This window comes from Petromyzon marinus, chromosome 37 (genome assembly GCF_048934315.1).
Source record: "Petromyzon marinus isolate PM22_M1 ecotype Great Lakes invasive population chromosome 37, UKy_Petmar_22M1.pri1.0, whole genome shotgun sequence".
NCBI lineage: Eukaryota > Metazoa > Chordata > Hyperoartia > Petromyzontiformes > Petromyzontidae > Petromyzon > Petromyzon marinus.
In genome coordinates, this window is record NC_133703.1 from 16,052,621 (window position 1) to 16,068,055 (window position 15,435).

The window sequence follows — 15,435 nt, forward strand, 5'->3', positions numbered from 1 at the left end:
GCGCCGCTATTCGCCCCGCGGGGGCCAGGCTTCTGCTCGGCAAAGCGTCCATCGTTCGCGCGAAGAAACGCTCCGCTACAGTCGAGGATTGATGCAGTTTCGTGATCGTGTTCTTGAGGAAGCGTTACGGAACACAATTTGTAATGAGGTCTGTTGTACAATGAACATATGTGCAAAGAATTTAGCAAAGATTTCGAGGTCACTCATCTGATAAGAGAAGGATATTTGAACAAATTATGACTGCACCATAATACGAATTGCTTTGAATGTGTGTGTTTTTTTAAAGGTGCATTTTACGATGTATGATATTTCGTTCCACGTGCTGGAAGCTTTTTCAGGATTTGAATCTCGCAGTACGTGGAGTGAAACTTGGGATGCCGTGCAGAACGCCACGTGGTACAACCCGAACACACACATAACAGATATTTCAGCGGCAAAAACAACTGCCGTTCACCACGAAGTGACGGTGACATCACCACGGCGCTTGTGCCAGGCTAGGTGCACCTTGACGCTACGTGAAGTGTGGAAGACTGGCAGCTGGCAGGTCACGGGACAGAGCCACGTGTTATGGCTTGACTGGCTGAGATGACTACACAGGAAAACTGCGCAAACCCATGGAGTGGTAATAACTTCGATTGGCTTATGTTAATATAAGCCAAGTATTTGCAAACCACTGATTGATGTACTTGTTTTTTGTTCAGCACCCAACCCCCTCCTTAAAGCCCCCCTGCCCCCATCATCAAAGTGCACTGGTGAGGCGGGGGTGGGGGCAGAGCCCCAGGTATTAATTTGTTTTCTCAGATTTCCAACCAAGAAAAAGGCATTCAAGCGTGCGGAGGCAAAGTTAGGCAAATAAATGAAGCAATGCACCGGGGTCCAGAGGCTAACCCAAGACGTGGTGACACCGCGGTTGTCTTGTTGGCAGCAAGCGCAGAAATAGACGGCCTGATTCTGACTCAGCTATGGAGTCTTCATCTTGACAGCAACCAAGGGGGCCCCTTGGGACCGGTGAAGATTTTACACTCATTGGCCAATTGACATATTTATGATTCAGTCTTTCTAAAAACAAAACAAAAAGTTACTTTTTTTTACCAAAACGCACATCAGTGTAAGTTACGTGCACTGTGCGTGACACGGTCTGTTTTCTGTTTTCTATGAAATTTTACGTCTCAAGACAAGGCCAACATTTGATGAGGTTAAAAAGGTTACACGCTCCATATGGTACAAAACAGCACCGTGGGTGAATTGAAGCTGTTCGATATTAAAACAGTTGTATTGATTTTTTTTTTTAAATTCACAAACACAACGTGCACGAGTTCATGCCATGTGCATCTTCTTCACTATGATTTTTTTCTGTTTACTTTAAAATCACAGGCCTAAAGAAGGCCTAACGTGCCAAGTGGATGAACAGAAACAGTAATTTTGGTCGAGAGAGAGTAATACATACTACATCACACGTACATGTTATCACTTAGAAATTATATTCTTGGTTCTTTCGGTAAAGTCACGTAGAAGGGAAACAATAAAATAATAAACATATAAAACAATACAATTCTCACGACGTTTCGACTGCAACACAAGCAATCACACCTGATGATGATTGCTTGTGTTGCAGTCGAAACGTCGTGAGAATTGTATGGCTTTATGTTTTTATTATTTTATTGTTTCCCTTCTACGTGACTTTACCGAAAGAACCAAGAATATGAATCCCTGCAGTCACGAAAGCTTTAAATCAAACAATTCTAGATTTAAAGCTTTCGTGACTGCTAGGATCCATACTCTTTGGTTCTATTGGGTAAAGTCACGTAGGTAAAAATAAAATAACAAAAAATCACGACGTTTCGGCCACAACACAAGCGGCCTTCATCAGGTGAAGGGACGAGACTGTCTGGAGGACAGCGCTGGAGTGAGAAAAGCCACGCTTAGATCACAACATTAAACTAATTTCAATGGTACAGTATATTTTTTCAAGTAGTGGTACCCCAAACTTTCGCAGCTCTTATAAATTCCCTTTTCACACCATCAATAGGTAAACTCCCCCCCCCCCCCCCCCGCGCGCCAAACGGCAAGTCCACCGGCACGTACACCACCTCTTTTCTAAAATCGGCCAATCAAATTCTAATTTTTATGCTAATTTCTTTGTCAGAACACCTTGTTTGCTCGCACACAGTTTAAAGGTCCGCTGTCTGAGCGTGGTTGTGTTTCGCTAAATTCTCCTGTTTGATTAGTACTAGGTGCTTCGGTGAATGTATATGCTCTGACTTTAACATAGCTATTTCTGTGACCAGTTACAAGCTAATCACTCAGCTATTTCAATGCTAAATTCTATGCTAATTCCTTTGTCAAGGCGCTTTGTTTTCTTCTCACACAGCTTAAAGGTCGTGATCTAAGCGTGGCTTCTTCCACTCCAGCGCTGTCCTCCAGACAGTCTCGTCCCTTCACCTGATGAAGGCCGCTTGTGTTGTGGCCGAAACGTCGTGATTTTTTGTTATTTTATTTTCACCTACGTGACTTTACCCAATAGAACCAAAGAGTTTAAATCAAACACTTAGAAATTGTTATTATTCTCAAAATGTATTTTTTTGCTTCACAAAACTCAATGGGCACGCATCTTCATCATAATCATCGTCGCCAGCCATTCTCAATCCACTGCTGGATGATGGCCTCCACATGCCGTCCCAAGTCCGCCCAGGCCTGCGATGCCACACTCCATCTCACTCCTGCGCATTAACTAATTCCATCGCTCCGTCTCTCAGTGTAGCCATCGCGTTGGGTGGATTCTTCACGTTGTGATCCTTTTTTTGTCATATACAGGGTGCTTGAAAAATGTTTTTTACACTTTCTGAGAATTTGCAACAACAACACGAGATATGTGCTGCTGCCTCCGGGCTTTGGAGACCACCTGGAGAAGATTCCAGGGCGTGTGTTGGCGGACAAGTGGAGACTCTTTGACTCTTTGAAGCTATAAACGTACATTTGTGACCATGTTACGGTTTATATTATCCGTTCTTTTTGCCATTAAAAACGATAGTCCCATGTAAGTGTTCACATTTTTTTGAAGCACCCTGTATACATATACGTATATGGAACGTATATGCAAGAGGAGTAAATTTGTCATCAAACGTTCGCTAATTGGTGGCGAAACACTCAGCCCACGTCAATGACGCCTATACTAGACCTACACACGTGGGCGCGTGTGCCGAAGACCTCGCACACTGGCACGAGAGCAGGCGATTTTCCACGTCGTCGGGGTAATTTAACAAATTTACCCACTGCGCTTAAGCATCACGTGCACGACAAAGTGCTTGAGAACCGACACCCTGTGCAATCACAGCGAATTACTTCGAATGCACCACACTCAAAGCAAGCGAGCTTATACACATTTTAATGAGAGCCCCAATCGGACGCAAGTCTATTTTTTCCACGGCAAGTGCGCGCCCCCAACTTGCAGCGAAATTACGCTTAGAGGGGCACGCGTATTCAGCGTCCGCCAGATAGGGTTTCCTCTTCGAGGCCGAAATGACGAGGGGCACGATTGCACGCGTTGGTGAGACGGCTGCCTGTCGCCAATCATCTCACGGAATGATAATTATACATTCCGCCCCAAAAACGGAATAGGCAATAATTATCTAAACCAGTCCTGGGCCTCCCCTAAGTTGACTCAGTCTCAAATCAGTACCTGGTGTGATGTGCAAACATCTGGTGACCCGAAGGTGGAATCATTTGTATGTTGAATTTCTTTCGCACCGTACGTAGCCAACCGCGCTAAATGGAGGTGCGCCTATTAGCGAGCACGTAGGATTGCACGGCGCACGAGGGGGTGGGTGGCCAGCACCACACCCGGCCACCTTTGTCTCCGCAGTGGCGATATTTACATACCGCACCAGGTACTCATTTGAGAGTCCTAGTCGGCAGATGGGAGGCCCAGGCCCGGTTCAAATATCCGCGATCGATGTTGGTGGTCGTTAGCGGGAATCGAACTCTGGTCAGCGGGTTCATAGCGCTACCCTGCCGGTCCAAAGACAAAGTCAAAGATCCCCCATATAGCCTTAACAAACTGTTGGGGCAAGTGCTGTTAGCGAGCACCTATGAAGGCCAGAACGGCACACGAGGGGGGTGGGTGGCCAGCACCACACGCGGTCATGGCTAACATCAGCGGCGAGTGATGACTGAATCAGTCCCGGGCCCCCTGCCGCGCACTGACTCGGCGTGGTCGCCCACGAGCGCGGGTTGGTGGACAGGAAGGAAGGGAGGCCCCATGATCGGTTCTCATATGATTCGCCGTTGACGTTTGTCCTGGCTGAGAGTCGAATCCAGGTCGCAGGGGTTCGTAGCACCACACTGACCATGGTGATGAAATAGGGCCCAACAGCCCTCATGCCCAACTTGGGCATGGGAAAGGCCTCATCCAGCAGTGGGTTGACAGAGCGCTGTAATGTATTCTACGATAGTTACTGTATAACTCGAAAAATCAGCGGAAAGTGCCTCTCCAAAGAAGAGCTGTGCCTATGTTGTGATCTTTGAAGAGGCCTCGCACAGCTATGCATGACTGTGATTGGTTGCAAATTTGAGGCCAATTGGCTGCTACTGAAGCGTGGCTCCTCCAAAAGCCACATCCGATAGAGACATTTGAAAAAGGCCCAAGAGATTTCAGCAGTCAGATCTCACCACAGCCAGCAACAAAAATTTATTTCGGCATCGTCGGCCCAGTGTTCCTAGCATTATTAACCTTCCAACATTGTCACCCGAACAGCATTGTCACCCTCCCAGAAACGTAACCCTCTCACAGCATGGGCACAATGCCAGCGTGGTCATCCTGCCAGAATTGCCACCATCCTAGAATTTTCTCAGCCACCTCAGCACCGCGACCTCACCGTGACTAACGGACTGGATCTCCACCGTCTTGAGGATTCTCTCTTGGTAGTTGGGGGTGCACGACTTGCGGCTGACGCGGGATTTGAAGAGTGTGTTCACCAGCGTCGACTTGCCCAGGCCGCTCTGACCTGTGAACACAGACCCGGCGCGTGTGAGAGACATCGCAGATTCATACCCTGTGTGTGTGTGATTGCGTGTCTGTGGGGAGCAGCAGTGGAGCGGTTTAGCGCGCTGTGCTATGAACCCAGTGGCCCGAATTCGATTCCCACTCACGGCCAACACCAGTGACAATAATCACAACCGGTCCTGGGCCTCCCGTAGGTTGACTTAGCCTCAAATTAGTACTTGGTGTAGTATGTGAACATCGCCACTCGGGAGACAAAGGTGGCCGGGCGCGGCGTTGACCACCCACCCCCTTCACGCGCCGTGCCGGCCATCATAGGTGCTCGCTAGCAGCACTTGCCCCAACAGTTTGTTAAGGCTGTATGAGGGGGGGGGGGGGGGGGGTCTTTGTTAACCTGTCTACAGGCGACTTAGAAATAAACGCTTACGGGAGAGCCGAATGAGTCGAAAACCATGCGGTGGGCAGCGGTGCGGTCCATAATAACCGACGGTGCACGCACAACGAACCGTCGCCCAAGGGTCTCTGGTTCTGCGAAACCTCAGAGAGGGATCCACGGACATGGACAACCGTGTACGTGTGCATACATAACGGCGCCGCATTTAAAATGGTTTTATTGCGTGCGGATCACTGATGTACGATGTGCTGTGCTCGCGTAATTGTCCGCACATGTTGTTCATTTCCAAGGGGAGGCTGCCGAGGCCAGAACGGAAAGGAACGCGCTTCGGGATGAATTTGAATACGCGTGGACGACGCTCCTGGGACGTTATTAGTTCTCTGCTCGATGCTTATTCACGGGGGGAGTTGTCCGAGGATGGAGGTGGGGTGGGGGGCAGTCCCGGGGAGCCGTGGGTAAACAGAGGACTGCTGGCTGGAGCGCCGCAGCTGTGGTACGAACACCCCGCAAGCAATCAGGACAACTGCCTCCTGCAGGCAAGATTTTGATCGTCGCGCCTCTTCAATTGAACGTTATTCATAAAGTGGCCCTTGCCAACCCCCCTGAACACGTCTACCAATCCAGCGCCTCTTCAGCACGTGTGTGTGTGTGTGGTCACGTGTGTAGCGTAGCGGTTAGCGCTACGCTGCGCTATGAACCTGGCGACAGCGAGTTCGATTCCCGCTCACGGCCAACACCCAGTGACGATTATCTGAACCGGTCCCGGGCCTCCCCTAGGTCGACTCAGCCTCAAATGAGTACCTGGTGCGGTGTGTAAACATTGCCACTAGGGAGACAAAGGCGGTCGGGCGTGGTGCTGGCCACCCACCCCCTCGTGTACCGTTCCGGCCTTCATAGGTGCTCGCTAACAGCACTTGCCCCTACAGTCTGTTAAGGCTATACGTGGGATCTTTGTTTTGGTCTTTGTGGTCACATGTGTACGGGAAGAAGTAGTGCAGCGGTTGGCACGGTGCACTACAAAGCCGGCGAGCCGAGTTCGATTCCCGCTCACGGTCAACATCAGCGACGATTATCTGAACTGGTCCTGGGCCTCCCCTATGTTGCCTCAGCCTCAAATGAGTACCTGGTGCGGTGTGTAAACATTGCCACTCGCGAGACAAAGGCGGCCGGGCATGGTGCTAGCCACCCACCTTGTGCCATGCCGGCCTTCAGAGGTGCCCGTTAACAGCACTTGCTAAAAAAATTATATTACGGCTATAAGGCGGATCTTTAGTCTTTGCAGTCACATGTAATCATACACAGTGATAATGCCCGTTGCCTAACGTAACCTTGCTGAATCTCAAGACCGGTTTACAGGAGCATCCTGCATTGGAATGTTTGGCTAATTTTGGTGTGCAGGCGGAAACTTGGATAAAATCTTCCAAACATAGCGACGGTGGTAACGATCAGAATTCCACACAGATATACGTAAAAATTCATTGCAGGACTAAAACGTCCTGGTCACTTCTCAGGCCAAGTTTACAACATCCGGTATTCCCAGGCGGTCTTCCCATCCAAGTGATAACTAGAATCGACCCAGGTTTGCTTCCGAGATCTGACAAGATTGTGCACATTCAGAGTGATTTGGTCTTCGGCAAATACCACGCACATAGAGAAAGGTTAGCGACCTGTATGTATGCGTGTTGAACTTCTTTCGCACTGTACGCAGCCAACCGTGCGCTAATCGGAGGTGAGGAGGGATAGGGCAACAAAGTAAACGCAAAAATCAGTTCCAAATAAATTAGTTTGCCCACCTAAATAATTTAAAAGTGCACAGCTCCACTGGCTTCCTAATACGGGAATTGAAGAGCGTTCCAGACGGCCGCAGAAGCGCATCTGAAAGCACGCGATGCGGTGCACCGTCTTTGTTTCGATGCCTAACTAAAAGCTTGCTGCGGGGATGACCGGAGGTCGCGTGATGGTTTACGTCCGACGCTTGCGCTCCCCGTGCGGAAAGCTTCTTCAGTTCCATCTATCCCAACTCAACCTCCCGAAGAAACTCCCGGTGGCACGTGGAGCGGAACGTCGGGCATTCCCGCCGAACAGCACGCCGGGTAGGGCCCGACGGCGCGCCGATTTGGACGTGGCGGAGCTGCTGCCCGCTCTGACCTGGCGCCAAACGCGTGCGGGCTTGCAACAACGGCACGTGGCACGGCGCCTCGTTGGTCCTGGCCACCTTCAACGGGCCACGCCTCGAGACCGTTCGGAGCGTGAGCTGCGAGCGTGCAGCATTCCAGTGGCGCATCGCGGGGGCAAATTACCGGCGCCGTACATCGGCGGAATGGTGCAAGAGATTGGTGCACCGCGAGCACGCACGGCGCTCCGTGTTTATGCCCCCCACCCCCACCTCCCCCCCCCCCCCCCACAGGCTCTCAGAGCCCCACTGGCGTTCCGAAGATTCTCAAAGAGTTCACCGTTAAAGCCCCCAAAGGCTCACAGAGACGCACAAATGAACACCTCGGATTCTCAGGGTTCACTGTAAATACCCGAGGCTCAACGATCCAGACTAATGTACACTTCACGGTCGTTTTGGTTCAGCGTTAATGCCCAGGGGTATAGAACCAAACAAATATATATTTTGGTATATTTTGGTTCAGTGTTCATGGCTAAGGCACACACAAGCAGACTAAGGCACCCATACGAGTCTTATTGTTCAGCATAGAAATCTCGAATAAGTATTCATTGGAAATTCCCGAGGGGCAACCAGCCAGAGCTAGCCACCACTATAATTCTAGTGGCTCGGTGTTAATGTTAATGGCTGAGGCTCAGAGAGCCGCAGTAATTCAGCGTAAACAATCCTAACTGAGGCACCTGTGGAGTTGTGGTGGGGGAAAGTCCAAATAAAGGACAACCATTGTAAACTTCCCCACAAATTAATGTGGTACGTACTCACATAATGAACTCCGAAGGGATTATGGGCTGAGTCCACCACCGCCCAGGCAGGATTTGAACTCTGACCCTTACGATTGCGAGTGCTCGCTCTACTGCGGACAGCCACACCTGGCCAGATGGAATCCTCGTGGTGCGGTGTTTCATAGTTTCATTTCATAGTTTCATTTATTTGGTATAGCCCTGTGAGCCATTCGGCTCTTGAATCAGGTGCAACCGCAACAAACAAAAAAAACATGAACAAGAAAACATCTTAAAGTGACTTTGTGTGACTGTGTAAACAGAAAATCCAGGAAAAAACATCAAAATATTCCTGAAATAGCACTGTACACCAACGCTGTGTGCAATAATCCCAGTGGGATGCAAGTCAAACAACAACAACAAGAAAACTTAGATTAAGACTATCAGTCTAACTCCGTACTACAATAAACAAAAACATGGCCAAACCAAAAACTTTCAGAAATCACCAAAATAAAGCCATAAATGCAAAGTGTTAATGCTGGAGCCTCATGAAGGCCATGAGCTGCATATCCGCCAGCAGCCAGTTCTGTTATTCATCGACGAAGATTGAAATTCACAGAAAACTGAGCCATGAGATAGAGCATGATGCAATCCGGGACGGAGGCCGCTACTCCAGTGAGAGTCTATGCACAAGAGTATACCACTGTCTACTGCTCACATTTTTTTACTTGAGCACTGTGTAATATTTTCCTGGATGCAGCGACTCACGGTCACTGCATCTGTTGCCATCTGGAACATTCTTCCTTCCGACATTAGGAATCCACTGGAGCTTGGCACTTTTAAACAATCTATATTGAAAACTAATTTCTTTAAAACTGACTTTTGTGTTTAGTTTGTTGTCCCCTCCCCCCCCCACCTCCGATTAGCACGGTTGGCTACGTACGGTGCGAAAAAAGTTCAACATACATACAGGTTAATCGTATTACTCTTGTTCACTGGGAAAGCCTCAGTGTGTCTCAAGGCAATTTTTCAGAAGCGTTCTGCAAAGTTTTTGCAATAGGGGGGGCAAAGTTTTTCAGCACTGCGATTGTTCGGACAATACCACTCACATTGTATTTATTTTTTGTCTAGCTATGCGGGAATACCAGAGAAGCCGGAGTAAACCCCATGCCGAAAAAAGAGAAGAGCATACAAAACTCCACACGCAAAGGCACCCGAGTTGGGGAATCGAACCTAGGACCTTCTTACCAAGTGCTGCCACTGTGCCACCCTGCCGCCCAAAGAAACGTGTGTTTATAGACGCTTATGCAACATTGTATTAATGTGCGGTCACACGTAAAAAAAATGCAACTTCAGAACATTTAACCAAAACACAGCAGGGCTTTGACCAAAAGTGACCATGCACCAGCTGATGGCACTACGTGTGTGTTTTACGATTTCAATACTTATTTAAATGTCCTTGCTATCAGCTTGATGCAGGCTTCTAATGTTTGCAGAAAGTGTGTTTCCTGTCAATTTCCAGCAAAAAAATGAACAGATCCTTTGATCAAGGATCAGTGGATCACAAAAGGAAAAAAAATCCTTATCCTTACCCTCATTGCCAACTGGGATATCAAATAAATGTGTCCCATCTGTTCTGCCATTTCATCTGCTCAGAGAGCCATCGACAAAACTTTCCTGGCTTCCAGCTTCCATGGAAACGATGGGCAGCACTTAACCGGGTCAACACCAACCACGGACACCTCAAGTGGATAAAACAAGATTCTCTCTCCTGTGTACGGCTGCTGCTACGAACGCCAAACCATGGACAAAGTAGCTTCGTGCTGCACCAAATATCCATTTGAAGGCGGTGGTTGGGTGAGTGAGTGGGTGGGTGAGTGGGTGGGTGAGCGAGTGGGTGGGTGTATCTACAATTCACCAACTGTCAGACAAAGCAATTGAATAACTGCATCGCTTTGAAATGAATATCTAATAGCTGATCTTTATTGGTCATGCCAAATCACCAGTCATCTACCAGCCCACCCGTGCCATCTGCCGCTCTAGTAACCAGATGCTGTCTTTACACACACTTCGGCGAGCACTCGAGCTCAAATGACAGTCACACTGGCAATTAATGTACCCTCCTGCTCTAAGTGGTTTCGTGAATGACACGGGATAATTAGAAAATTATCCATAGGCTTCCGTCCCCTGAGGAAGATGGTACACCAACTAACGCTTGGCAGCTCTGCTTTACGATGGTTGTGGACAACAGCAAGGTTATCCGTGGCAGAGAGAGGATTTGTCGGCTACCTCATTTGCACTGCCTTGGGCCCACTAGTAATTGTGATGTATAGTCAAAGACACCAAGCTAAGCTAAACAAACCTTCGACTGCTATACACAAGATCCCTTTAGCTCGGTTGCTGAGCGCAGACCCAAAAGGAGGCAGGATGCCTAGCGGTCAGCAACAAACAGCAACAGTGAAGGTATACTATATATATAAAATAAAACAGTTAAACACGTTGCTTGAAAAACCCCCGCCACTACTCAACACGCTGCCGCCGCGGACGGAGAGACGATCGAACGAACGAACGTTGCTTGAATCGCGTAAGGTTCCGAGGGCTATGTGAAAAAGAGCGGATGGGAGGGGATTCCGGGAAGGAGGGGCGGGGCGAGGGAAGAAGCAGATGGAGCAGCGTTGTGACGCGCCGTCGTTGTGGTTGAACACGGCGCAATTAGTAGGCTCGTGAAAACTTGAGATACGTTAACACGTGAATGGATTACGGCCACCGTTTCAATCCACTGCGGGAAGATGGCCTACTTGGGTAGTGTTGTTTGAACTTTCTTCGGCTGTGCTGACGAACATGGATGAGCAAAATTGGGAGACCACCACCCCCGGACCGGTTGGGATATCACTCGTCAGTGATGTTAGCCATGGCCAGGAGTGAAATTATGGGAGCTGATATTACAGCGCAGCGCGCTGACCAATGCACCGCCGCATCTTGTTTATGTACGAATATTTTACGTGCCAACGTCTAAGACCGTACATTTGAGAACGATACGCGCAGTGGGGAGGCATATGCAATAAAACTGCATCGCAACCTTTTTTAAGATTTCATCCAGGGCACTGACGTACCGTATACATTTTCCCTACATGCAAAGCACGCTAGGGCACTTCACCCAAACGTCCACATCGCGCAGGACCTCGGTTTAACGTCTCGGCTGCAAGGCCCTGCCGCCGCCTCGTGCAACGCTGCCGCAGGGCTCGCTGTGTTCCAGCCAAGCGAGGGGGGAGGAGGGCAAACGCAACCCAGTCGGGAGGCCCCAGACGCGCTTCTGCGGCCGTCTGGAACGCTCTTCCTTCCGATGTTAGGAAGCCACTGGAGCTGTGCACTTTTCAAAACATTTAGGTTGACAAACGCATTTCTTCGGAACTGCTTCTTGAGCTTAGCAGTTTGCTGTCCTTCCACCCGCACCCCCGGTTAGCACGGCCGGCTACGTACGGTGCGAAAGAAGTTCAACAGACGCACGCACAGTGCGTGCCAGCCAGCTGGAGTACTGAGAACCGAACGCTGCTTTTTAAGGAGCGGAGCGATGCATTTTTTTCCCCCCCTCTTCCACATCGTCATTTCCTGTGTAAATATCCAGCAGGCCATCATCCCCCGCCCTTGACCTCCCTGATGAGATCGGACTCCGCGATGGCATGCCGTTAGGGAAGAGAAAGGAGCTTTGCGACGTGGCTCCGCCGAGCACCTGCCATCGCCAGAGTGGGCGGCAGTGTCCAAGAATGCTCGGAGCGCGTGCTCGGAGCGCGTGCTCGCGCATCAAACGATAACGAGCGCAAATCTTCGCGGCGGGCCGCGCACGCACGCAAGCGTGAACACCTGCGCCCCTGAGGAGGAGCGCCGCATTTCACCTCCGTTTTAGCAATGCTCGCGGGCAAATCCCACGGAAGGTTTTTCATTTGAAAACATTGCCATCCGAGGTCCGTGCGGGGAATTATCCGCGCCCATCGGCACGTGCAATAGCGAAATACCCTTTTGCTGAGCAGTGTATATATTTGCCGGGTTTTTTTTTCTTCTTTCCAGAATGTGCTATCAGCGTCATGCCATGAGAGGAAGTATGCATTCGGTTGTCCGTTAGAGCAGCGCATCTCTGTTAGAGAATGACCCACAAAAGCCGGATATCACAGAGCCAACCCCTCAGAACGCTTTGAGTGATCTCTGGTCCACATAGTAGTGGGAAGCGATCTCCACAATCAAGTGATGTTTGTCACGTGACAGAATCAAATTCAGCCAAATTCCTGCGGAACTATCAAAAGTTTCCACGAAAATTGTTTTTTTTTGCTTTAACCAGGTCGAGATTGATCAGTTTAGTGCGATTGAGAATGCGGTTTAATCACTGGCAATGACCTGGATTTGAACCCAGGTCGTCGGTGGTGTTGGCTCAGCGCTCTGACAAGTTGAACCAAGCCGGTCACCTCCAGGCAATCGTGCCAAGACCTTAAACTTGCTTCAGGACTTTACAAATCGCGTTGCATTGCACAAGAGGGTTCACAAAAAACTGGCACCAAGTACCGAACACTTTGGTTGTAAAGATTGCGCGCGCAAGGTACTGTCAACGTTTAAACATTATATATATCGCGCATGAGCTGTGGAGACGCGGAAAAACGTGAATAAATCTACGCATGCCTTTGTCATAACCTGGTGGGAGCCAATTGAAGGATACAAAGCTGACACTGCAGACTGAAATCCCATAAAAAATATAGAAAAATCCAAGGGTAATAAAACCACAGAGATTAATAGCACCACATGCATATATATTTGCATGTGGTACAGTTCCCATGCATATATATGCAATATATGCATATATATGCATGGGAACTGCAACTAATACTTGTTTTCCAAACAAAAGCCATGTCAATGGTAAAGGTGATGTTTGTACAGATGACTGCAGTTTGGTCGAGCTGATGCTGATTTGGAGGCAGAGTTGGTGACTCATGGCGAGATGCGACGCATTCAAATCAATGCGGAGCACATGAGTGTAAACCTAATCATGCTGTGAAGTCTCTGCAGGTACTTGGTATTTTTCCCACAATCCCCCCGACCCCTCCCCTCCCCAAAAAAAACCCCATTGGTTGAACATCTCAAACTGCATCATCCACATCTCCAGGCCCAGCGAGTCCTGAATGAGAAAATAAATAAACAAATTACACACAAAAAACACACTTTACTAGGTAAGGCCCACTGGGCTCTACAGCTCTTTTTCAGAAGGGACCTGGTCACGCATGATAGCTCGTAGAAGTGGCTTATCATGTGGAAATTTATAGGAGCCAAAAACTCTAAAACGCGGAGAAAAATCCAAACGACCACAGGGAAAACATGCAAACTGAAGATATACAGGCATCGAGGTCGGGATCGAACTCACGACCTCCTGTATACCAGGCGAGGTAATTAATATCTCGCCACCGTGCCGCCCAATTATAACATGATTAATCAATGATTAAAGCAATGAGAAGACATACAGCGTGCACAACAAGTTCACTCCGTAACTGAAGAGTCTGCTGGAAGGATAATACAACTGGAAACACCATGAGCGTTTGTAGATCCTAGGGCAATGTGGGATCAAGATGTTCAAACAAAGAAGCAGATGACAGCAGGTTGGAGCGATTTATATGCAAACGGAACTTAATAATGAAAAGCAACGTTCCAGTGTGCCAAGAGAAGAACGCATAAAAGCAGCGAATGTGTGACCTGCGATGTATGTACGTACGTTGCACTCCTTTCGCACCGTGCATAGCCAACCGTGCTCATCGGAGGTGCGATGGCGCGGATCGGAAGCGTGGACGTTGACAAAGAAAATTGAAAGAAAGCTGAAAAAAAGGGTGCGAGTAAAAAGAAGCACGCAAGAGCTGCACTGCTTGGAATTACACTGAGAGGCAGGAAGATGAAGAAGAAAGAGAAGACGAAGAAGATGTACATTAAATAACCATTGCAAGTTATCGTGCTTGGCCAGGATGCTTCGCTAGAACAGACGGTGGCCCGCGGTCAAGGCTGACGTCGGAGTGCGAAGGAACTGGACGGATTGTGGCACTGCAAGGTCCGCGAGAGGGTGAGAATGACTCGAGGAGGCCTTCATCCCGCAGACTGCTGCGGGTGATGATGATGATGATGACGATGGCGATGAGTACAGACAGCAGTGGCATCTCTGCAGCTTGCCGAGCAGTGCGTCCACATCGCTTCCGTGGTGGTGAGATTTATGACAACGCGTTTACAGTATTTGGCAGCGATACATTTCCACGTGATAAGACACTTCGTTGAGCGATCATTGGTGGGCAGGTCACTTCAAAAAAAAGAGCTATATAGCTCAGTGGGCCTTATCTGGTAAAATAAAAAATAGTTCATAGTTGCAGCGACAAGCACGCACATCACACAATATTTGGCACCAATTTGAGAAGAAAAATCACAACCTGCCATCACAGGCTCATCCGCCACTGACTTTTCTGACCATAAATTAAGGTGTTTCGGACACTTGCTTAACTTTTATAGCTCCGTTAAGCCCCGGAAATTTTTCTTACAGGAGTCTTAAAACATCCAGAACAGCCTGGGAACGTGAGAAACAAAGAAAGCCATTAGGTGGCGGCATGGAAGGAGCACTTTCAACTAAGTGCTATCCATAACGCAGTTTTTTTTGGGTTCGATGCCGTAAATATAAATGTGTTAAACCCGCCACCACCCTACACAGCCAACCAGTAAGGTTTGTCACGTAAACAGAACGTGGCCAATTCGTTACTAGTACAGCACATCGGTGTGTTTTGGAGATGAAAGCCACACACGGTGTGTTGGTGGCGGGTTTAACGACACATTTATATTTACGCGATCTAATCCAAAAAAAAACTGTACTATAGATCAGGGGTCCCCAACCCCAGGGCCGCGGACCGGTGCCAGTCCGCGGCCTGTTAGGAACCGGGCCGCACAGCAGCAGGAGGTGAGAGCGGTGAGTCCGTGCTTGGCCCGCTAATTATTTTATTATTCACCACTTCCCTCCGCGCCTCTTTCCCGCACTGCGCACTTGTCTCAGTCACGTGGTGTTGGTAAGCCCACAAGCTCTAACCCCCTAGTAGCCACAATGAGTAAACAACAAACGTCGCTGGAGAGCTTCTTTGAAAAGGGGGAA

The 15,435-nt window shown here is 48.9% G+C and overlaps 1 protein-coding gene across 6 annotated transcripts in view; it reads right to left on the reverse strand.

Annotated features, from left to right (window-relative positions):
- Nucleotides 1-15,435, reverse strand: part of LOC116949693 (neuronal-specific septin-3-like) — a 209,394-nt gene that overhangs the window by 24,121 nt on the left and 169,838 nt on the right. For all 6 annotated transcript variants that reach the window (XM_076072333.1, XM_076072334.1, XM_032967279.2 and 3 more), the window contains one exon: nucleotides 4,875-5,003. In XM_076072333.1, coding sequence (XP_075928448.1) covers nucleotides 4,875-5,003 — 129 coding nt within the window. The remainder of the gene's footprint in view (nucleotides 1-4,874; nucleotides 5,004-15,435) is intronic.